General features: G+C 41.3%; 1 protein-coding gene across 3 annotated transcripts in view; it reads right to left on the bottom strand.

Moving 5' to 3' along the window:
* Positions 1-2,021: 2,021 nt before the first annotated feature.
* Positions 2,022-26,050, bottom strand: part of arhgap1 (Rho GTPase activating protein 1) — a 41,349-nt gene continuing 17,320 nt past the window's right edge. For all 3 annotated transcript variants that reach the window (XM_033039223.1, XM_033039224.1, XM_033039225.1), the window contains exons 6-13: positions 22,733-22,819; positions 21,416-21,514; positions 15,535-15,627; positions 14,245-14,321; positions 13,815-13,892; positions 7,485-7,613; positions 6,688-6,791; positions 2,022-4,922 (exon numbers count right to left, since the gene is read on the bottom strand). In XM_033039223.1, the coding sequence (XP_032895114.1) occupies positions 4,749-4,922; positions 6,688-6,791; positions 7,485-7,613; positions 13,815-13,892; positions 14,245-14,321; positions 15,535-15,627; positions 21,416-21,514; positions 22,733-22,819 (841 nt within the window). In that variant the 3' untranslated portion in view covers positions 2,022-4,748. The remainder of the gene's footprint in view (positions 4,923-6,687; positions 6,792-7,484; positions 7,614-13,814; positions 13,893-14,244; positions 14,322-15,534; positions 15,628-21,415; positions 21,515-22,732; positions 22,820-26,050) is intronic.

Here is a 26,050-nt window from a genome sequence, read left to right as displayed (position 1 = left end):
TCATTTACATTACATTGCAGGGTCCCAAACATTATGGTGCCCTGAAATGGGGCGGACTATGTATAAACACTGCTATCATTTCTGCATGGTGAAACCAAAATGTATGAAAAAGGCCTTTTATTAAAATCTGACAATGTGCACTTTAACCACATGTGATTTTTTTTTTTCTATTTCAAATTGTGGCGAATAGAGGCAAATAAATAAATGATGGGTCTTTGTTCGATACATTATGGAGGGCACTGTGCCTAGCAATTTTTCTGAGCTTCTGAAAATGGTATGCTTTATCTAAATTTCTTGCGATAGTCATTGGCGTGCATTAAATCTCAAGTTTATTCCTCAAGAGACTGAATTATTTCAATTTAATAATGCTTTGAAGAAGGGTGTTGCATTTTATGAATTTTGATTTGATTAGATCCTGCCCTGACGGATTGACAATATTTAGGAATAACTGAAAAATAACTTGTTACAACTTTAAACATTCCCCAAAAATACATTAAAATGGTCAATGACAAGAAAAACTAGATATTTTATGAGGTGATGATAAAATGGGAAATCAGATGCGATTATATACAAAAATAAACGTTATAACCTTTCCACTTTACTTTTAAAAATTCTCACATTAACATCCACCCACAAACTGGAGGTGATGAATAGGCATAGCAATGTTGATGGGAGGAGAGGAGGTGCACAGGAAACAATGTTTTTTTTTGTACTAACACATTTAAAAGCAGTACCTGTATGAGCAAAATATTACATATGAAAGCAGGATTAATCATCTTGTTCATTAAAATACTGTCAGATGTGATATACTCCTGCTACAAAATCTTAATAATGCTTCCATCACTGATAAAACACAGAAACTTGTATAAAGTGATAGATTTAAATGTCCAAAGACACAAATATATCCCAATAGGGTGGAGAAATTACAGAAAGAATCTTATAAAGTGGAAAGCTAAAATTGAAGATCGTGGGTTAATTTAAAATGGACCCAAACCCACTGCATGCTCGCCACTAATGTGGTACAAAAAGATTTTCCTTGCATCACTGGTATTTACAGTGCTGCAAATGGAAAGGAGCTGTCACATGAGTGCCCACTCTCCACATTATTGTCCTTAGAACTTTGGATTCTGGTTACACCTTTCCTAAAAGTTTTTATTTAGTCAGAGTTTGATTTGAATGATTGATGAGTACGTCAGTTGTATAAACATTAATCACGGTCATTTTCTTCACCAAAAGCAGATCTCACCTCAGGTCCCCGATTCACATGACCATGCAATTATAATAGAAGCATGTATCTGAAGGATAAACATTGCCTAAATATGTTTTCTTGAATGTTGCCACCACTTGGGGCCATGAATGCCCATATACACAAGCAATCTTGTGAATAACCTGGTTGTTTATGATAGGTTATGACTTTCCCAGTGACTGATTGTCAATCCATATGGTCCATCAGGCAAGAAGCTTCTTTACAAGATCCCGACAGCTGGGCTGCACCCACTCCATCAGAAAGAACATTCTCCATTATTCCACTCACCCCCATTTGCAGTTCATTTCCTCACTTGTACTGCCAGCTGCAAAAGTATAACCATCCATTCATCCAAGCATGTTTCTGAACCTCCAGCATCGACACGTCAATCAATTGACTTCCTTCTGATGATGGGTCGTGATCCGAAATGTCACCTATTCATTTACTCCAGGGATACTGGATGACCTGCTGAGTTAATCCAGCATTTTGTGTCTTTCCTTCAGAGACAAATGACTCCAGTTTTGCAAAATAAGGATAACGAAACATCAAACTGCAAATTCTCTAAAGTAGAATGAACCAAATACAGGTATGAGCTAGATCACAATGAAATCTGTAGACACTCTCTGGTCCTTGAATGGTTGCACTAATGGCATTAAAATGTTTCAGGCCATTCCGTGCATGTACTTTTCTATTATGGGAATGTTTGGTGGCAATTAGGATTAATTGGAATTTATCTCAAAGATGATTGTCTTACGCATGGCAAAGCCTCAGAAAGGAATCTATTTCATTTATTGGCGATTGATATCCCTGATAAAGATGTTTTACAGAGTAAACAACTAGTTGCAAAAGCGGAGCACTGGATAACGTGAGAAAACTCGAGCATCACTAACACCATACTCCTAGAATAATGCAAGCACCTGCTGCAGTGGCACCTTATTTCACAAACTAAACAATCATACAAATCAAAACGAAAATCACTTCCACTCAAAGGTGAGACATCAAGTACACCATTCTTTTTGAAAGCACAAAGTACAATAATATAGCCAGGTTTACCAGCTTTGATCTGTTGTAGATGAGATTGGCATCACATAATGCATTGGCATCCTACTGCCCAGTTTTTATTGGAAGTCAGTAGTTAGTTAGTTTTAAGTAAATGTACTGTTTGCTCAATCCTACACTTCCAATTTATCAGCTCACGCAAAGCATCTGATAAATGCTCCATTTCCCTTTTTACTTCACATATGTTAACCTATACCTGCGGTAAATGGCAATATTTGAAGATAATGTGGAACTTCCACCCCTATCATTAGATGCCTCGGCATGGAACATTACTAATCCAGGCATATAGGAATTATGCAAAATGGCTCATTTAAACCTGGATCAAATTCAGAACACGAGTCAGTCGGTTAATAACATTTAAGTGAAATGAAACAAAATATATTCAGACTTCCTTGCAACTTATTGTTTTAAATGTGAATTTCACCAGGGGGGCGGATGGGAGAAGCTTCCAGCTTCCCACTTTAAAGCACAAGCTATCAACCATTGCTGGGAACATGCTTGATTATCTAGAAGACCATGATGCCACCTCATACCAATAGTCAACCACAATTCATTGTCCAAACCAACATGAACAATTTCCACTTGACTGCACTGATCCCAAGAGCAAATATCTCAAAGGACGTGGGGGACTGGAAGAGGTCAATAGACCCCACTGTTACTGATATGTTAATTAGAAATGCATCAAAACAAAAATTCAGCCCATCAACAAAAAATAAAATTATAGTCATGTAATATTGATAGTATTGAGGCATTAAATCTATACCATTAGACATTGAGATTTCCTTTAAAAAATGAGCCTAAATTTCTCCTCTGCTCAAGGAGCACCTTAGCTCCCAAGTCCTACCTTGTGAAGCTGTGAGCTATGACACAGTACTTCTCTCTCTCCCCTTAATATTTTACAAATAGGTTGACTGCAAGATTTGTGACTTCCTGCGTTGATTAATTTGCCATATGGCACAAAAAGGCCAATTATTTGTTAAATGGCTTCCATGAATAAATATTATTTTAAAAGCAGCCAATTCATATTACATTTGAGAAATGCTTTCCTGAATAAAATGCTGGGTTGCATACTTTGAATGAATTTGCAATGAGAACAACAGTTTACTAATTGGGCCTGAAATAAAAGCCAATAAATCCACAATATTTAAAGGTAAGTTCACTATCAAAGGTCTATTAACGACAATAATATTGTTTTCCTTTTTTGAAACAATGAACACCAAAGACAGAATAGCAAAACCATGTATTCCCAGTAATTTCACATCTGTAGTACAGTATCATTGAGGGAGTGCAATCTGTTACATACAATAACACATAGTCACTTACAATTAATGCACATAGCAAGATTCTAACCTTTCAAATGGGGGGGGGGGGGGGGTGGGATTATATAAATGTCTTGCTTAATCTGTGGAGTGCCAGATTGGGTACAATTCATGCCATTTTTAGAAAAAAATCTCCAGACTTGACTGCAGAGTTTAATACCACGGATAAAAACATATGCCACTGAAATATCCCTTGAGAATGTAAGCACTTGGATAATGTGAATTCCCTTTTGCTCATCTCACCTGCTCTGGTCAAGCCAGATCCCATCATGATGGAAAGGTGATGGACACTTCCTCTTTAGATATAACAAAACACTGAAGTAAAAACAATTAAAACCAATGAAAATGCACAACAATATTAAGATTGTCAGCATTGTTCAAGCAGACTCTTTTGACATTGGCATTTTCATTTGAACTATTTCTATTCATCTATTTTTACTAAGTCAGCGTGCACTTCAAAACAAAATTATATTTAAAATCTAGTTTAAGGAATAGATTGGCCTCTCCCTGAATCAAAGAGAATCAAACTCTCAACGCTGCACCATCACAAAATAGTTACAGAAAATATTTTGGTCACACAAAGGAATGAAGAATGTTTAAGAGTGGGACAGTAACATTGCCCAGCATATAAAAAAGCAAGTGTACATTCTACACAAACGTGTATTGGTTGGTTTCAAAGTGATGAGCATAGAAATATCCCAACAATAGAAATTAATTATAAATATTCCATTATTTTTTGAAAATTCTTTTAAAAGTTCAGAAAGTACTGAGGAGGATGGGAAAGAGAAACGTACAAAATTTAAAACTAGCAGTCAAGCAGGCGTACAATGGAAAGAAAACGCTTCAAGCACTCCAACTGCATTCCTGATTCTTGGGTATACAAATGAATGACAAGAACCAGGGAATCCAGCCCCGGGTTCATGGAGATTTATACTGCACACACACTCCACTCAAAGCAGTGTAAAGACATGCAATCCCCAACCCTGACTGAAAGGGTGCACCTTTAATTTCTCTCCTGTGCGGTGCTGCACACAGGTACATTGTCATAAACATTTAGAGAGAGAGAGAGAGAGAGCGAGAAACGCCTGATTGGACTCCAGTGGTTTAAGACAGTTAAAGCATTGTCACATTTGGCAGAAAATCGCATTATAATTTACCAAAAGTGATTGAGCAAAGTAATTAATGGGGTTGATGGCACTGAGTGAAATTGCGGCATCCTTTGCCCACATGAGTGTGGGCCCAAACACAAGAGCCAGGTTGCTGGGCGTCATTTTATTCTGTTCACTGTTGGCAGCAACCTAGAAGCAGAGAGGAAACACAATGCAATTCTGTTCATAAACCAAGCATCTGCGAGGGACTTTACTCTTTAAACTGAGTAAACCTCTGCAGTTTCAGACATTGTAACTGCATTCATATTAAGACTTTGGTACCAGGTAGGCATTAAATCAGATCGTACTTGTGAGAATGCTGCCAAATTATGGCTCAGAAACAAGCTTGGAGAGGCTGGAGGAGTTTTCTTTGAAACAAAGGCCACTGACAATGACTGGACAGCAAGGGATTACTCCCCTTAAAACCAGAACTCATAGTAATTTTTATAATTTAGCAAACAGCACTGTGTCTCCAATGCAAATTCACACAATTTCTCTACTTTCCCCATTTAAAAATGAACCGTAGTGCTGAGTTGACTCTTTCCAATGGCCTTGTTAACCTGCATCACTACCGATAGTGATCTGTGTATCTAGAACCATCTGTGCCACTACATCTTTGAACTATAAGTATATCATCTGTATGCTTACAATCTTTCTTTCCCTTCAATTCAGAAGCCTGATATCGGAGGGGGAGAAGCTGTTCCTGAATTTTATGGTGCGCGCTTCCCAGCTCTGCACCTTCAGCCAGACGGGAGCAGGGAGAAGGAGGAATGACTGGGGCAGACAAGTCTTTGATTATGTTGGCAGCTTTTCCGAGGCACCGTGAAGTTTAGAAGGAGTCAATGGTGGAAAGTGTGGTCTGTGTAATGGGCTCGCTCCATCTACAACTCCTGCAATTTCTTGCCTTCTTGGACAGAGCTGGGTAGAGTTCAGGAAGTAAAGGCATTCTTGGCTACCACATCATTGTGGTTGGTCCATGACAGATCGTTGGTAATACTAACGCCAAATAAATTGACGCTTTCAATCCTTTATATCTCCAACACTTACGTATCTATTCTCTGTCATAATTTATGGCGTTGAAATTCTCCAGTGTTGGCTATTTTTCATTTTGTTATCATCTTTATATTTTTAAACTGTATTTTTCACCAGAAGGTAAGAAATGCAACTAGTTGTCAGTTCTACGACTATACTTTTTAGAGACAAAGTGTCAAATACAGGTAGCTAAAAATGTTTCTAAATGTGCTATCAAACTTTCACTGTGCCTGTGTTATTAGAAAATGATTACATATGCCACATTCTGATGCCAGTTTGGAGATTGCAGGCCATACTTTAGGTGTAAGTGTGAATGGGTTGAATACATCACAACAAAATCCCTCTTCTCTCAGAAGACTAAACAGCATATCTTGAAACCAGTACCAAGTTCCAGGTAAATATTCAATACATTTAATATAATTAGAATGTAATTAAAGATGTTAAACACAAAGCAGCATCTGGAATGTAACGCCTATTTTTATATTGATGCTAAACGTCTCCACATTAACTTTAAGCTTCCAAAGTTCAGTACTCCAAGGTTCAATTTTTAAATATTTTCACCAATGACATTACTTAGCTTTTCAACTCTTTCTGACAACATGAAGAGTGTGTAGGGGGTGAGCAATTGGTGAGAGAGAATAACATTTGTAAAGCCTGTGTACACTATTTAGCGTGAAGTGACAGGCAGCTGAGGGGGATTGTGGAGACTGCGGTAGGGAGAATGGGATTAGGGAGAGGGCTGAGGAAGAGAGAGTGGCAAGATTGTGCATACGTGCACGTATATACGTAGAGCGTGTAGGCTGATTTCACCTGTGTTGTCTCAACACGCACATGCACGCACTCAAACAGGAATGTAAGCAAGACGGCAAGGCCACCAACTCACCATGTGCAAGAAGATCAGCAAGTATTGCAGCACCGTATAGTTATCTGTAGGCAGGGTCTGAATCATCTGAGCCATGGTTTCTACTTGTTTATTTTTTGACACTCCTGAAAAATCAGGGAAAGGAAAAAGGTTACACGAAACAAAAGATGACCACAACCTGATCACAGACTGCACAGGATTTCAGTCAAGATCGCTTTACGTTGTCAAAGATAACGGCTTCACCACATTGCACCCCACCAACAACTACAAAGATGAAATATTGTGCATTTCAAAACTGCATACAGTGAAAACTAGAAAATGAAAGCATTTTCCCAATTGCTGTAATGGTACTGGATACAAACAGCCAAATCAAGGCCATAACTGCATTCCCAATGGCAGTATGAAAATTCACTTAGCTGGGGCTTTAGAGACGTTTGCTGATGCTGACCACAGAAAGGTATTTTGGAGCATTATATTTCAAAAACTTCTAACTTTTCTTCACTTCCAGAAGGTGGAATGGAGGTGTTTTCAGAGGGAGGGAACAAGGCCAAAACTATAGATCACCAGGTGACAATCTGTTGGTCGTGATGTTGCTTCATCAGTTGAACAAAGATTAAATCAGGAGCAATCTCTGAAATTAAATCTAACCAGAGTCCAATGTAATTATTTCCATTGCTGTGATTACAATTGGGAATCCTTTAAATAGAAGTTTATCAGACTTTGCAAGACAATGAAGATTTTGTGAAATTCTAATTCAAATAGGAGCAAGATGTATTAAAGAACCCAATCCCAAATGTTGACTGAAGAATGCAACTTACCCCCAAATGAAACCACTTGGTCATACAGCTCATAGGTCAGCAGAGGTTCAGGTAATTCACGAAGAAAAGTCTTCAGCATAACTGCTGCCAAGTGCACATCACCATAGACTGCATAATCCACAGGAACACCTGCAAGGAGGTCACAGTTTAGGCAAGTATTTGAACAGAAACATATCGCTGACTAAACAGCTAGCAATAAATGAGCAGATAATCAACTCAAGCCAACACACATGAGGAAAGTGACCCCCCCCCCCCTCATCAATTACAATTCACACTGCATTGGGTAAGTGAGTAGCTCTCAATAAGAACTTAATGATATATTAAAGAAAATTAAATATCATAGAACACCTTTTCAAAATCTAGCTGGAACTGGGGTAACCTGCTTGCTTTGATCAGTTCTGTATGTTGCAGGGAATTACATGGTGGTCACCACTGTATCGTCACAACTTCATTCCAGCTTCTGTTGTCTTCATGTACACACTATATTAGAAAGCTAGAGCACATATACAATGTCCGTTTGCCACTCATCATTACACATGGAATCATCCGTCTCACTACTTTGGCACAATTTCGACCTCTTCAAAATGATTACAACGGAACTCACAAACAGGGTAAACGTTTTAGCTTTAAAAAGGAATTAAAACCTAGACCGGTCAGCAACAGACAATCCGAACAGTCAGCAAACTATAGTCATGAGGAAGTTCATATCTCACCCTCTAACCTCATCTCCAAAGTCCACAGCACAGGTCTCCATCCTAAACCACAGCTATACTTTACTCAGCAATTCTTATCGCCTGGAGCAACTAGTGTCTATTGACAGACACCCAACTTCTATTAATGAGAGAGTCATGACCATAGTGACATAACTACAAACTAAGGGATCAGTCATTTAGAATGGAGGTGCGTCAAAATGTCTTCTCTCAGGGGGCAGTGAATATCTGGAATTCTCTTCCTCTGTGGATAGTGGAGGGTAGATCATTGGATATATTTAGGATGGAGACAGACAAAGGATTGAAAGATCGAGGAACTGACACAGAAGAGGAGTTGAGACCAGCGGAGATCAGCCACGATGATATTGAATGGCGGGACAGTCTTGAGAAGGCTTATTCTTGCTTCTGTGTATCAGCATGAAATGACTGCACTTTCATTCATAGCCTGTCCAGGTGTGGAGAATGGACTACACTACATGCAGCATTATTTCCTGTCGCTTTTCAAGACACAGAAAGGGAGCGCAGCTATTCATAAACCTTATGCTGGTCGAATTACTAGTTCCTTTATTATCTTCCCATGCTGAATATCATGCTTGCAATACTTTGCAGGATTTTATTTGCAATGACGAGGGTAAGTGCAAGTTCATGAATAGCTGCATAAAACAAATAGCAAGTAGAAAGGCGTTGACACTGACTGGTTGCGAAGTTATAGAAAATTAGTAGTTAGTAGTACAAATTAGTTTATAGCACGATTAAATACAAAAGTACAGGCAGCATGTGCACCACACAACATAAGTGGATGATTGAAGATAAAATAGATATATAAAAGGATGGGTACATGGGATCAGAACTACTACTGAAGTGAAGTGGAGGGGGAAAAAAGCAAATCCAAATGAATTGTTTCCGAGTTAAAATTTCCATGTAAAAGACTGTTGAGGCATTACTGCAAGAAGTAACAATGCAAGACGGTGCTTGTTTGTATATTTGGAATTTTATAATGCAATAATACCAGATGCCACTTTGAAGGGTGCAAACCATTCCTCGTAGCATGAGAAGATTAAACAGATAAGCTTAATGATTATGCAAGCCACCGGCAGCTTCTGCCTGCTTCCTGCGGCTAAAGAGCTCAGCATGTAGCTAATACAGGTGAGAAATTTACTCCTACAATTTTGGCATTCAATTCAAGCATTCAAAAAAATAGGTAGCTTCACACTTTGCAAAATTAATGTATGATTTATTCTCCTACTTTTGATAATAAAACTATGTTTGTTTGACAAGAAACAAAGCAATAGCATGTTATAATGAACTGCATGTGTCCACTTCACACGGAAATAACATCTGAGCTAATCCATTTAGTGCTATTAGTCTAGGTACTGAGCAATGCACATCCTTTTGAATGAGGTTTGTTTACACTGAACACTCCAACATAGCACAGCATATATACAAATAAATCTCCCCTTTCAATTCCTCATGTATGGTTTGTTATTAAAGTCAGAATCAGATACCTACGGAAAAGTTACATAAAAGTTCTATTGCTTCCAATTTTGAAACCGATAGGAAATCTATTTCAGTGTTTTTGTCTTCTCCAACCAAGAGACCAACTAGCAGGTTCATAATGTGCATTCACTTCACACTACTGCCCCTTTCACAATATGGCGGGATCAATGCCCCTCGTTTTGGAAGAATTTCCAATAAATAATCTACTGTGTTCAAGGACTGAGTTATTTCTCCAGTCATACCATGTCTTCTAGTAAAAGAAACCTGTCATAATATATATTTCTGCTAATGCACTGAGGCACTGCACAGATTTCAGCGGTGGGTCGACTATTTCACTGAAATAGAAGTTCATAAATCCACCCCATAGTCTGATGAGGGGCCTATGACCAGAAGTTATAACTCTGTTCCTCTTCCAGACGTAGCCTGCCCTGCTGCGTACTTTCAGCATTTTGCTTTTCTTTCAGATTTCCAGCATCTGGGGTTTTCAATTTTCAAGACAAAACAATCTGCCCCAAATTAATTGCCTCACTGGTTACACGTGTAAAGGGCATATCCAAATATCAAAGAACCGTTCTTAGGCAACAAATTCCAAATCAGACCCCCTTTCCATGTCATTCTCTGGATGAAAAAAATCACCTCCCTTCAAATCATCCTCCAAATTACCTCAAAACAACTGGAAATATAGTACATTGTTTCCTGAAAGTGACATCGCCTGTAGACAGGGTGGACAAGAAGGGTTCTGTCATGCTGGCTTACAGGCAGGAAATTGATTATGGAAGTTGGGACATTGTCACAGTTGTACAAAATGTTGGCGAGACCACACTTGGGGTTTAGTTTTGGTGGCACTGCTATTGGAAGGGTACCATTAAGCTGCAAAGAATGTAGAGAAGATTTACAAAGGCATTGCCAGGACCTCAGGGCTTGAGCTAGAGGGAGTGGTTGGACAGGGTAGGTCTTTATAAGTTTGAGCACAGGATGCTGGGGGGGGGGGGGTGATCCTATGGAGGTGTACAAAATCATGACGGAAATAGATAGGATGAATGCACAGAATCTTTTTCGCAGGGTCGGGAACAATCAAGAACTGGAGCATAAGTTTAAGGTGAGAAGGGAAAGATTTAATTAGAACCTGAGGTGGAACGAACTGAGCTGCCAGAGGAAGTAGCTGAGGCAAGTCCAAAAATGACATTTAAAAGAATTTGGACAGGTATATGGAAAGGTCAAACACGGGTAAATAGGGTGTTTAAGAAGGAACTGCAGATGCTGGAAAATCGAAGGTACACAAAAAAGCTGGAGAAACTCAGCGGGTGCAGGGTTTGGCCCGAAACGTTACCTATTTCCTTCGCTCCATAGATGCTGCTGCACCCGCTGAGTTTCTCCAGCTTTTTTGTGTACCTACGGGTAAATAGGACTAGCTTAGATGGGACATTGTAGTCATCGTGAACGAGCTGGGCTGAAGAGTATGTTTCCATGCTGTATGACTCCAGGGCTCAAAAACTTGTCCTCCTTCTCGCCTGGTTACTGTTTTGATGTAAAACTGCTTCAAGTTTTACACCAATTAAAATGACCCTTTTGTCCAAGGCAATGTTTTCTTATTAAAGATGTTCTTCATTCACCCCGACGAATCACCTCTGCATCTCTCCAGCATAATTTACTTATTATTATTTGATAACTCGAGCTGTCCCAACAAATATTTTCATAAATAATTCCAGCATAATTACATTTTTACATTCTTTACCAGTCAATAATGGAAATGCTTTGGTCTCTCATAGGCCTATTCTCTCCTCACTTATGTTTTGTGCATTTTGGGTTTATGAAAGCATCTTTTGGTTGTGTTTGATTTTACTCTCCAGGATCTGTTTGTCTTCCTTGTTTTTGTTTTCTCATACCTTTCTTCTTCTTCTTCCATTTCTACATTGCTGAGCTTTTGCTAATGAACATACGCAACTTTCTGACTTATCCAACCCAACATCCCTCTTGACACATGGGGGAAATCCCACTGTTTTGCTTTGTGGGAATGTGTATGGCATGAGCATTTATTATCACTTCCATGACTATCTCCTGCTGATGACAAAATTACTTCAAATCCCTCACTCCAGCCAATTCTTGTTAAAGGACACTTTATTTAGTAAAGTGCACATCTCCTCACTTAGAAGTTTTACTCCTGGTCCAACAATGATCTTTTCTTTAACTAGACAACATACAACTGATTACAGCTCTCCACTATTCACTCCATAGACCTCAACTGCCTATTGATATATACTAAATATTCTTCTGAATCCATTTTAAACATGTGGCTCCCTCCATACTTTTAACAATGATTTTATCCTGGTAAATACATCGATAGTTCACTCAGAGCTACATATGCAGCTATGTACCTTCTTCTATTCTATTTGGTGGAGAATTCTCAAAGGTTCATGGTCAACAGTCAGCAGCCACTGTTGAGTTTGTTACCAGAGAGAAATCTCTAAGCTCTGAGAAATCACAGCTGTTGGGGTGTGCAAGCAAACAGAGAGAGATGGCAGCTTTCATCACATCCAACGGGTTGTGATGAGAGAGATTGTTGGACGCGGATGGTCTGCCAACACACAGATCAGGCGCTGCCTGTCAGCAAAGGCCCAAACTCACCGAGTTCCACATCTCAGCACTGAACAGCCACACTGTTGGTTCCAGCCCGCCCAACACTAGCCCTCACAGACAGCCTTTGCACGTTATGTCAGTTGCTCACTCCACAGCGATCCCTGTGGCAACGAGGTCACTTTAACTGTTTCATTGCTGCAGGAGCATCAGGGGAGAGCTGTCCCCTCAACCAGGATTCTGGCACAGTAGCGTTATCAGTAACACATCTCTCGATAATCACCCCTTTTAGCATTGATTCCACCAGCGAGAATGCATTTTGAGTTCTAAGTGAATGAGATAAGTGCACTGAAGTTAAGCATGGAGGTACAGCAGGCATGAAGAAAGCTAAAGGCATGTCGGCCTTCATTGCGAGAAGATTTGAGTTTAGGAACAAGGTCTTACTGCAGTTGTACAGGGCCCTGGTGAGACCTCACCTGGAGCATTGTGTGCAGTTTTGTCTCCTAATTTGAGGAAGGACATTCTTGCTATTCAGGGAGTGCAGTGTAGGTTCACCAGGTTAATTCCCGGGATGGAGGGACAGACATGAGGAAAGAATGGGTTGGCTGGGCTTGTATTTACTGGAATTTAGAAGGATGAGATGGGATCTTATAGAAACATATAAAATTCTTAAAGGGTTGGACAGGCTAGATGCAGGAAAAATGTTCCCCATGTTGGGGGAGTCCAGAACCAGGAGTCACAGTTAAAGAATAAGGGGTAGGCCATTTATGACTGAGATGAGGAAAAACTTTTTCACCCAGAGAGTTGTAAATCTGTGGATTCTCTGCCACAGAAGACAGTGGAGGCAAATTCATTGGATATATTCAAGGGAGTTCGATTTAGCTCTTAGGGCTAACGGAATCAAGGGATATGGGGAGAAAACAGGAACAGGGTACTGATTTGGGATGATCAGCCATGATCATATTGAATGGCGGTGCTGGCTCAAAGAGGCGAATGACCTACTCCTGCACCTATTTTCTATGTTTCTATAACTCTTAAGGGGAAAAAAAAAGGTCATTCCAAGTGACATTCAAACAGATGAGAGAAAGGCAAGTGGGAATAAAAGGCTTGACACCCTTTCATGCGAAGAGACACTTTGAAAGCAGAATAACAAACAATCTTCTAGAGGAACAGCAGGTCGAGCAGCATTCGCGGGAGCAAAGGAGATGTCAGTCCTGTGGATTGAAACTGTATCAGGATAGGAGTGGAAGGGGAGGTGGGGGAAATAGCCAGTATAAAGAGAGGGGAAGTGATGAGACAGGGCCAGTGGCTAATTGGGGCACCAAGGAGGTGAAGGGTCATTGGAAGATGGAGTCAGGCAGAGGAGGGGGAGGGTTGGAGGGGAGATGAAGGCAGGTGGATGACAGATAGAGGCAGCGAAAAACAAGGTTGGTGGACCCAGGAAGGGAGGAGGGAAGGGTGAAGGTGGAGACACAGCTGTTGAGGGTGTGGGCTGATAAACATGTGTAAACCAGAGTTATGCCGCGTAATTAACAAGGGTGACACTCACCATTATTGTACTTATCCAGCACTTCCCTCACATAGCACACATTAGCCGACCTACGGAATATCCCTTCTTTGTTTAGACCTGAGGATAGGCAAATAAAATGTCATCACACGCAAACAACACAATCACTTCCCGGTCTGACTTTCCACCAGGCAACAATACCAGCAAGTACTTTTTACAGTGTTATACGATAAAATGTGTCCAGGAGTTGTTTATTGGAATTCCATTTATGTTTATTAGAATTCCATTTACTTTATTAGGAAATTGTTGGAGAAAAAGTTATCAATAATATTGTGTGCCTTCCCTGAGCCTCTGTGGCCGAGGCACTGCATCCTATTAAGGAATCAAACATTTACTGGAGATGAAGGAAAGAAAGGATTTTGGGGTTAAGTCCATGGTTGATTCCCTCCGGACTTCAGCACAGTTCACTTACCGTGCTGCTTGATGTAATCGACTGTCTCCTCTAATACTTGTGGGATGTCCTTGTTTGCGGGGTCGCATTTTCTGAGCCTGAATTAAAAAAGTCAAAATCAGTAACTAAATACTGGATATATACAGTGCATTCAGAAAGTATTCAGACCCCTTCACTTATTCCACATTTTGTTACGTTACAGCCTTATTCTAAAATGGATTAAATTCTTTTTTTTTTTATCATCAATCTATACACAATACTCCATAATAAAAAAGCGAAAACAGGTGTTTAGAAATTTTTGCAAAGTAATTAAAAATAAATAACTGAAATATCACATTTACATAAGTATTCAGACCCTTTACTCAGTACTTTGTTGAGGCACCTTTGGCAGTGATTACAGCCTCAAGTATTGTTGGGTATGACGCTACAACCTTGGCACATCTGTATTTGGGTAATTTCTCCCATTCTTCTCTGCAGATCCTCTCAAGCTCTGTCAGGTTGGATGGGGAGTGTCGATGCACAGCTATTTTCAGGTCCCTCCAGAGATATTCGAACGGGTTCAAGTCCGGGCTCTGGCTGGGTCACTCAAGGACATTCACAGACTTGTCACAAAGCCACTCCTGCGTTGTCTTGGCTTTATGCTTAGGGTTGTTGTTCTGTTGGAAGGTGAACCTCCACCCCAGTCTGAGGTCCTGAACACTCTGGAGCAGGTTCTCATCAAGGATCTCTCCGTACTTTGCTCCGTTCATCTTTCTCTCGATCCTGACTAGTCTCCCAGTTCCTGCCACTGAAAAGCATCCCCACAGCATGATGCTGCCACCACCATGCTTCACTGTAGGTATGGTATTGGCCAGGTGATGAGCGGTGCCTGGTTTCCTCCAGACGTGACGCTTGGCATTCAGGCCAAAGAGTTCAATCTTGGTTTCATCAGACCAGAGAATCTTGTTTAGGTGCCCTTTGGCAAACTCCAAGCGGGCCGTCATGTGCCTTTTACTGAGGAGTGGCTTTCGTCTGGCCACTCTACCATAAAGGCCTGATTGGTCGAGTGTTGCTGATATAGTTGTCCTTCTGGAAGTTTCTCCCATCTCCAGAGAGGAACTGAGATATGGTACTGCACTGTCAACTGCAGGACCATATATAGACAAGTGTGTGCCGTTCCAAATCATGTACAATCAATTTAATTTGCCACTTGTGGAAAAGTTGTAGAAACATCAAGGATAATCAATGGAAACAGGATGCACCAAAGCACAAAATGTCATTACTATTAGGTAACAAATAACAAAAGCAAAGAAGTCTACAGTAAATACTTACGCTCGAAGACCAATACCGAACTGTTGGTGAGGCAGCTGCTTGATTTGTACTGGTGGGACACGCTTTTGAGATGCACTGATAGTGTCATCATATCTAAAGTAAAGAATCAAAATAGAAGTGGGTAAGGGCAATGTGACTATCAAACGGAGCTATGCAGTAATGAAGTCTCAGTACGAATAATAAGACAAATATGCGCTCTCAGTATTTTCCACATCACTTCAAGGCCTCGGATGCTTTTTGACATTTATCCAAATAGGATGACTGATCAACAGACAACAGGTGCAGGAGTAGGCCATTCAAGCCAGCACCGCCATTCACTGTGATCATGGCTGATCATCCACAATCAGTACCCCGTTCCTGCCTTCTCCCCGTATCCCTTGACTCCGCTATCTTAAGAGCTCTATCTAACTCTCTTGAAAGTATCCAGAGAATCGGCCTCCATTGCCTTCTGAGGCAGAGAATTCCACAGATTCACAACTCTCTGGGTGAAAAGGTTTTTCCTCATCTCCGTTCTAAATGGCCTAATCCTTATTCTTAAACTGTGGCCCCTGGTTCTGCACTCCCCCAACATCGGGAACATGTTTCCTGCCTCTAGCGTGTCCAATCCCTTAATAATCTTATGTTTCAATAAGATACCGTCTCATCCTTCTAAATTTCAGTGTATACAAGCCCATTCGCTCCATTCTTTCAACACATGACAGTTCAGCTATCCCGGGAATTAACCTCGTGAACCAACGCCGCATCTGTTCAGGTTAGAAAAAAGGGGTGAGTTTCAAAGTATGGGAGACCAAACAGAAAAGGAAAAAGAACTAAAGGGTAATTTAGCATGGAGTAAGGATACAGGGCAAAAGGCCTACAACTAGAATGGGACACATCTATCTCCAACTCTTGCTTTCTCGAAGGCCATCCTTCCATGAGTCAGCAGCTAAGGCTACAAATCAATGCCTCTACTTCCTCAGGAGACTGAGGAAATTTGGCACTTCTCCAATGACTCTTACAAACTTCTACAGATGCACCAAAGAGCGCATCCTGTCAGGTTGCATTACAGCTCTGCCCAAGACCACAAGAAATTGCAGGGAGTTGTAGATGTAGCCCAGTCCATCACACAGACCAGACTCCCTACCATTGACTATATCTACACTCAACACTGCCTTGGAAAAGCAGCCAACATAATCAAAGACTTGTCCCATCCCAATCATTTATGCTTCTTCCCCTCCCCTCAGGCAGAAGATGCAGAAGTTTGAAAGCATGCTCCACCAGACCCAGGAACAGCTTCCTCCTCTCTGTTGTCAGGCTTCTGTAAGCTAGGGTAATGGCTGATTCACCTCTACTCATTTGGATATTGGACTTCATCTATGAAACTGGTGGGCAACAATGCTATATTCTGCACTCTGTATCTTCTCCTTTGTTCTACCTATTTTATTTGAATTTGGTTTGATAGTATTTACATATAGTATTATCTGATTTGATCTTCTCAGGAAGTAGAGGCTCAGACAAAACTCTGATTATTAACAACCACTTTCTGTTATTTGCACTTTATTTGCAGTTTATTTATTCATGTGTGCATATATTTATATCATGGTATATGGACACATTTATCTGTATTGGAGTAAATGCCTTACTATTTTTCTGTGTGCTTAAGCAAAGCAAGAATTTCATTGTCCTATACAGGGACACATGACAATAAACTCACTTGAACTTGATCTTAGTATGATCTGAAATAATGTTTTTCACCATACTTGGTACACGTGACAGTAATAAACCTAAACTACATTACCCTCATCCCAAAAACTGCTAACCTATTGTCTCTTCCAGGTCCCATGTTTGACAAATCTTGATTTTTAGAGTTTTGTACCCATCCTTCAAATCTGCTGCTATTAATCTCATCCTTAAAAAAAACCCCTCATTTGCCAACTCCCACCTCGTCATCAGCCATCCCCTCTTCCAAGTCTTTGAATATGTTGCAGTTGCATAAATTCATGTACATCCTACCTGACATCCTTGTTTGCATCCCTCCAACCAGCTTTCCTCTACTGCCAGAGTACAGAAAGAAAATAACGAAAGCTTTTCATTGTACTTCAATACATGTGACAATAAACTAAACTGAACTGAATTAATCAACAATGTTATTGTCTCCAACTCCGCTCCTCTTCTAGCTGGGACTGTGCTTGCTTGGTTCCATCCTAACCTAACCAGCCCCTTCCCTCACATGTGGGTGTCACAGTGGTAGAATTGCTACCTTTCAGCACCAGAGACCTGGGTTAGATTCTGACTATGGATGCTGTTTGTATGGAATTTGCACGTTCTCACTATGACCGCATGGGTCTTCTCCGGGTGCTCCAGTCTCCTCCCATATTCCAATGACGTGCAGGTTTCAAGTTCAAGTTTGCGTTTACTGTCACTTAACCAACTAAGGTACATTGAGATTTGAGTTACCATACAGCCATACTAAGTGAAAAGCAACTATACCATTTAACACAATTTAACATAGACATCCACAGTGGAATCCACATTCCTCACTGCGATGGAAGACAAAGTTCAGTTATCTTCATCCTTTGTTCACCCGTGATGATCCGGGCCTTTGATCCCTAAGCAGTCGCCGCTGCTGACGGTCCGATGCCCGAAGCCTTCGCGTCAGGATGATGGAAACTCCGGCATCGGAACGGATTGGAAAAGGTTAAATAGCTTCTGTAAATTGTCCTTAGAGTGCAGGATAGTACTAGTGTATTGTCATTGTTAGTCAGTGTGGATGGTGGACTGAAGCAACTGTTTCCACATTGTATCTCTAAACTAAACCTTAATTTTCTTTCTTAGTATCCTATTTCTCATTTACTTAAGGCCCCCAGGCAATTCCCACCTGTAGACAACATTCACGCCACATCTCAGCACTTCCAAACTGTTTGTCAAACATTATGTACTGGCAGTGAAGAAACTCCCATGCCTTTAGTCCCCATTGAATTCTTAGGCTTTTCTTTAACTCAATTAAAATATGAACTAGACCATTGGCCTTAGATCACAAAATCAGGCTATCACCAAAACCCACAATTTGTATCTCCCGCAACATCATACAGCTTAACTCATCTTTAGTTTGGTTTAGAGATAGAGCTCGGAAACAGCCGAGAATTCGGCCCACCAAGTCCACGCCAACCAGCGATCCCCATATATCAATATTATCCTACACACACTAGGGACAATTTACAATTATACCAAGCCAATTTAGCATACAAACCTATAGGTCTTTGGAACGCTTGCCAAATTTTCCACCATGTTTGTTACCTCAAGTTTTGGTTATTTTGGATTGTCCCTGGCACACATCTACTTTGCATTCTACTTTGCAATATCATCTACGCTCTGCTGCCTGTGTCACGGAACACCAAGCCCCATTCATCTATTATTCTGTGCTTACTGAACTACACGGTTCAGTTAAGCAATGCCTCAGATTAAATGTTTTTGAACATCTGGTATTTCAACCTCCATTTCACCAATCTCTGTCACCCTCTCCCCCATAGTCTTCTAAATCATCAAATATGTGTTTGATCTCTGGAATTCTCATCTCTGGAATTCTCTGGGGAGAAGGCTGGTACAGGGTACTGAGTTGGATGATCAGCCATGATCGTATTGAATGGCGGTGCAGGCTCGAATGACCTACTCCTGCACCTATTTTCTATGTTTCTATGTTTCTATGCCTGCAATCCCCAATTTACACCACTTCATCATTAACGTTTGTCTTTTCTGCTGCCATGGCACATAACCATGGAATCACTTCCTCGATCTCCGATCCCCTACTTCTCTTCCTGCTTTAAAAATAGTTCTCCTAATTTTTAAACTATTTTAACGTTGCCGACATCAGCATTCGGCACTCAGCTACAAAGTTCAATTGCAGTGCCTCAAGAAACCTTGCCATTGTAAAACCATTCAATCGCCATTGGTGAAAAGACTTATATTACCCCAACCTACAGTTACTTGGGCAGAATTAATATCATCGCCTTATCCATTAACACTGTCCACACACTGATCTTGGACTTTCATTCAACAGGAGCTTCTCACAATCACCGCTCACCATGGGAATTTGCCAAGCTTGTCCACAGCGGCAAGGCAACACACACTGGGGTGGGGCTAGAACAAGTTATGCCTTCAAATTTATTTTAGATAGGTAGCTAAGGAACACTCCCTGAGCATAATTGAAAAAATATTTCCTTCTGAAAATGGTTGAAAATTTGGTTATTTTTTGCAGGTGAAAGAACCTCAGTCCCTTCTATCTTAAAATGAATGGATTGGATCTTTCACTTCAAGTATAACAGAGTTTAAGGTGCCCGGGTAGAGTCTTACTTATCTTAAGTAGCAGGGAATTCCCACAGCTTTGTGCTCAAAACAAGGAATCCAACATCGGAGCATGTATAGAAAAAAAGCAATTTGCTGACTGCATCTTTGCGACTCTGCATTTGTGCACAAATCTCATTTTTGCTTGGCAGTTAAACGGGTGACCGGTGATAAACTCTGCCAAACTTGGGATAATATATTTATACACCAGATTCTCTTTTGTTACATAGAATTAAATATTTAATAAACATAAGATCATAAGTGATAGGAGTAGAATTAGGCCATTCGGACCATCAAGTCTACGCCGCCATTCAATCATGGGTGATCTATTGAATTGAATTGAATTGAATGCCTTTGTTGTCATTCAGACCTTACGGTCTGAATGAAATTTCGTGCCTGCAGTCATACATACAATCATACAATAATAACAACAATAAACACAAATTAACACCACCACAGTGAGACCTCCAAGCACCTCCTCACTGTGGTGGAGGCAAAAATCTTAGGGCTACAGTCTCTTCCCTCCTCTTCTCCCTCTGCGCTGAGGCGAGACCCCACCGGGCGATGGTACAAACAGTCCCGCAGCTCACCGATCCCCGCAACGGGCCGGCTCAAACACCGCGGCCCGGGGTGGTCGAAGCTGCCGCCCTCCAGTCCAACGGACGCAGCCGCTGGCACGCGGCTGAACCCCGGACTCAGGTCATAGCCGCCAGAACGCCGTCCCAGCCACCGGAGCACCGTTCCAGCCCCGAGCCGGATCGCCCTCACGCGAGTGCCGTTCCTCCCTCGAGCTGGGCCGCTCCGACAGGAGTTCCGTTCCTCCCTCGGGCTGGGCCACTCCGACGGGAGCGCCATTCCTCCCTCGGGCTGGGCCACTCCGACGGGAGCTCCATTCCTCCCTCGGGCTGGGCCACTCCGACGGGAGCGCCGTTCCACCCTCGGGCTGGGCCACTCTGACGGGAGCGCCATTCCTCCCTCGGGCTGGGCCACTCAGACGGGAGCGCCGTTCCAACCCTGAGCTGGGCCGCCCTCACGGGAGCGAGCCCAGTACAAGTCCTGACTGGCTCTGCCTCCGGAGTCTCGAGGCCGCCAGCTCCGCCATCAGGCCTCAGCGCAGACGGAGGCAGAGAAGGGGGATACGATAAAAAAAAGTCGTATTTCCCCCGAAGAGAGAGACAGCAAGCCCCGTTTCAACCCCCCACCCCCCCCCCCCCACCCCACATAAACACAACCTAAAAAACAAAAACTAACTAGACAAAACGAAAAAAAACAACATAAAAAAGTAAAGACAAACGGACTGCAGGCGAGCCGCAGCCGTTTACCAGCGCCGCCACTTCCGGTATCTATCTCTTCTTCCTAACCCAATTCTCCTGCCTTCTCCCCATAACCTCAGACACCTGCACTAATTAACCCGTACTAAATGCTCAAAAAAAAACTAGGCTCTCTGTTGAATGACGATATGATCCCAATAACTTTGCCAAAATGACCCTGGACCAGCTTTAATGGCGTGGAAATAAATAACAGAATATTCACATCGGCTGTATGATTCACATGAACTTACTTCTTTACACACGGTGGGATCACCATTCGATCACATTTCAGGTACTGTTCAAGTTCGCCCAAATGATTCATGTACAAGATCTTCCTGCCAAACTTCATGCTGTAACAGGAGGGGAATTGGAGAAAAAAAAATGGAGACAGAAATGCACATGAAACAGCTGCAATGTTTGCCAAATCTTTCCACTCATGAGTTCATTATTTCATTCCAAGCTCTGACACACTTATTCAATGAAGACAAAGAAAAAAAAGAGTTAGCTGTCTAAAAGCCTAAATGCCCCATGTAAATTAGCTCCCAATAATGCTGTTCAGGAAATACAACCAGCAACCTTGGCCTTTCTTGAATGCAGTCTACACAGAGACAAAACGATTTGTTTTTGAATTCTTTAGAGTTTAGGAAGATGATTGGTGACCGTATACAAACAAACAAGATGAGCTTGACGTGGTAGATGTCAAGATGCTTCTGCTATTGGGAGAGTCAGGACAATAGTGACAAAAGGGCTGTCACTTAAAACTGAGGTGCGTGGAAATGGCCCCTCTCAGAGGGCAGTAAATGTCCAGAATTCTCTGCGTGGTGGTGGAGGCTGGATCATTCAATATATTGAAAGTGGACATTGAAAATATTTGAAAGACAGAGAAATTATGTTTTATGTGGAACTGCACACAAGAAGAGTTGAGGCTTGCATAAATCAACCACAATGACATAGAATTGTGACATAGAATAGAGCTGAGGGGCCTACTTCTGCTCTTAGTTTCTTGTGTTCTTATGGATCTGGATTACATGTACCATTGAGAAAAGTGAGCACACAAACATATGAACCTACAGACAGAATGCTTATCTGTGCAATGTCTACCAATGTACACTCATGTATCAGTACACACACAAGCATGTGGGAGCAGAGGATGCCGATGTATTAAAGATGTAAAGAGGAAAATGAGAAAATGCGTGTGTGGCTAAGAGAATGTGCGCAAGAGAGAGGGAGGGAGGTTCCGCCCAAGGTGCCTGCAACACACAAGCAGTGCTTGAATAGGGAAATGATGAATTTGGGAGATGGTGGGTAAAAGAGATCATGAATGGAGAGCCAGAACGAGCATGTACATCTGTGTTTGCTGGCAGGATCTGCAGCCATGAAAGAAATAAGGTGGTTGATTGCAGCCGTCCAATCCAAGACATTTACCTTTCTGCATGAGGAACACAGCTTTTCACCTTCCTAAATGTACTGACCTCATGATGGCTTGGATGCTCAACCATGACCACAAAGTCCATTTGGCAAGGAGCAAAGAATTACATTTTCATTGTATTTTCCATCGTATCCTTTACCTGATTATGGGTTTGAAGAGGACGAGGATTGCCTTAATGAACTTGGTGGGGTGCACAATGTAGAGAGCTTTTATGTTCTTCTTGTACCTGTGTGCAAAATGAGGCATCTAAAATTAATTCACTAATTATTCTGTTTAGGATTCTGATTCTACAGAAAACGATTCATCAATTTAATAATTTATACCATAACACTAAACAAAAAAATATCAGCATGCATCCTGGTGCTTTATCATAATCAGTATCTAATCCTGCTTCCTATGCAGACAAATTAAATACTGATTAATATACAACACTGATGAAGTTTTATACAGGTGTAAAGTGTAAAGTCATCCTCATTTTACACTTGGATACTGTGGAGTTTACTGAACTAAACAACATTTTGCTACATATCCGCCATGTGTTGGGGTCAACGAAGCACACCAAACTTTGGACCCAGAGCTAGACACATATTGCTGGAGTAACTCAGCAGGTCCGGCAGACAAAACGTCACCGATCCATTTTCTTTGGAGAGATGCTGCCTGATCTGTTAAGTTACTCCAGCATGTTGTGTCCATCTTTGGTATAAACCAGCATCTGCAGTTCATTTCTATTACATTTGGATCCACAGACTTTTTCTGGTAACATCGTTTTATTTTATAAGCCCATTAAAGTCCCTTTCAATTATTTTCACTTTACAATTCCTGGCAAGGCCGATTAAAACTTCATCTTATCTTTGAACCTTGTAGATGTGTTGATCTGGACTAAGAAAGGATGCCCCATTGAGTATTGGGTTTAGACTAATTGGGACGCTGTATTCATTGCACTAATCATGAATCAGCCAGTGCTTCTTCTCAAGGTCAAGGACAAGAAAGTTTTGAGAAACAAAGTTGAAATTTCAATGGTATGAAATATGGCGATGTGAAATTACAGGGAGCTGAAAATGAAAGGTAACTAATGGGGAAAACTACAAAGAGTTATGTCATTGTTCAGCATGGGCAGGGCTTAGAGGCAACAGGTTGGTGAAATCCTCCAGATTTTCAAGAGAGTTAGATTTAGCTCTTAGAGCTAAGGGAATCAAGGGATATGGGGTACTGATTTTGGACGTTCAGCCATGATCATATGGAATGGCTGAATGGCCTACTCCTGCACCTATTTTCTATGTTTCTATGTACCTTCAGGGAACTTAAAAAATGTGGGATACAAGATTATTCATGTGAGAGCCTTGTCACAAGGATCCTTGACCCATGTGCCATCTCAGCTAAGATCATAACATACATATTGTAGAGAGGTTTACTTTATGGCTAAGTACAAGTTTCCTTGCAAATCATAGAATGATTACAACATGGAAGCAAAGCATTCAGGGTATCAGCTCTATTTAAAGACAATCCAGCTCATCCCATTCCTCTGTCCTGTTGCCAGACCCTTGCACATTCCTTCATTTCAGATGTCTACCCAGCTCCTGATTGAATGCTGCAATTGAAGGTGCTTCTTTTGCAACTCCTAGAATGCATTCCAACCCGATCAACTTGCAGCGTAAAAACACAGCTCGTGGTGCTGCTGTCTCAGACCTCTGGTGACCCAGGTTCAATCCTGATCTTGGATGCTATCCATGGGGAATTTGCATATTCTCCCTGTGAACACGAGGCTTTCCCCAGTTTCCTCCCACACAGGAAATGTTGTAGGTTAATTGGCCTCTGTAACTTGCCTCGAGTGTGCAGGGAGTGGATGCGACAGTGAGATAACAGAACGAGTTTGAACGAGCGATCGATAGTCGGCATAGATTCAGTGGACTGAATTATCTTTTTCCGTGCTATATCGCTAAATTAAAGTAAACATCCCAAATCCATGCAAATTACTCGGTTAAATTGCCATTGTAAATTGTCACGTGGGCAGGCAAGTGTGGAAATTGGGGATTGAAAGGAATATGGAGAACAAATTGGGATTAGATTTAACGAGTGCCGATGGCCAGTACAAACTTGGTAAACCTCACCTGCTGACTCACTCACGACTCTATGAATGCCATCTATGCCAAGTTGACCACATGCCCCTCAATCCTCTGACTTCACACAACAAACAATTTAAAAAAAAAAACATGACCTATATCCAGTGACCAAGATCATTTGCCATTTTATGGAAACTAGCAAATGCAATACAGGCTGAGTTTCCAAATTGTTTGCCTCAGTCATAGTCTTCTACAACTGAGCAGTGGAGCAGGTCAAGTCTGTTTCACATTTTTGAATCTGGTTTATTTATATAATTTTGAAGAGATAAAAATGAAACCAATATGAAGTTTTGAATAAGTTTAATAATATGTCAAAGTGTACAAGTACAAAGGGAATGCTGCACTGTCGCATTAGCCTGCAACATTAAAAGAGTCTGCTTTGCCTGAGCAAGCAAATGCAAATATCTCATAGCAATTCCAAATATCGGCTGCTTCTTTCATAAGCACAATGACCTGTTCTATATTGAGGAGAAAGATGTAAAGTATGAGCCGACTGCTTAACTTTTTCCTCACACTTGCTGATCAGCATTCACATAAACTGAAGCAGTCAATTGCGCCAAACCCATTTTCTTAAAGCACTGCATTATACCACAAACATTATATTTAGAATTTAGAAGGAGGATGAGAGGGCATCTTATAGAAACATAAAATTCTTAAGGGATTCGACAGGCTAGATGCAGGAAAAATGTTCCCAATGTTGGGAGAGTCCAGAACCAGGGGTCACAGTTTAAGAATAAGGGATAGGCCATTTAGGACTGAGATGAGGAAAAATGTTTTCACCCAAAGAGTTGTGAATCTGGGGAATTCTCTGCCACAGAAGGCAGTGATGGTCAATTCACTGAATGTTTTCAAGAGAGAGTTAGATATAGCTCTTAGGGCTAACAAAATCAGGGGATATGGGGAGAAAGCAGGAACAGGGTACTGATTTAGGATGATCAACCATGATCACATTGAATGGCAGTACTGGCTCGAAGGGCCGAATGGCCTACTCCTGCACCTATTTTCTATGTTTCTATATGAAAGCAGCACGAGTAAACATTGCTCACAGCACATTTTTTCATTGGCATCACCTCCAAACCCCATTAAATCTCACTTGTACTTCCACACCAACTGCTCAAACCTCTGTCCCCATCTCGTGGCTGGGAAGGAAGCCTAGGATAACAGGTATGAAAGATGCAAACTGATCATATGCACAATGTTATTTTGCCAGATTAAGTTTAAATAGGTCGACTGCAGGAATCTACCAAGCATGGTGCAGCAGCATTCCCACACCCAACGTTTGTATTCTGTGTTACATTTACAATCATGCTAGGTTCATCAACATGCTAAAAACCATT

This window comes from Amblyraja radiata, chromosome 20 (assembly GCF_010909765.2).
Source record: "Amblyraja radiata isolate CabotCenter1 chromosome 20, sAmbRad1.1.pri, whole genome shotgun sequence".
NCBI classification, from domain to species: Eukaryota; Metazoa; Chordata; class Chondrichthyes; order Rajiformes; family Rajidae; genus Amblyraja; species Amblyraja radiata.
The sequence above is the reverse complement of the archived record's forward strand: the minus strand, read 5'-3'. Positions and strand labels throughout refer to the sequence as shown.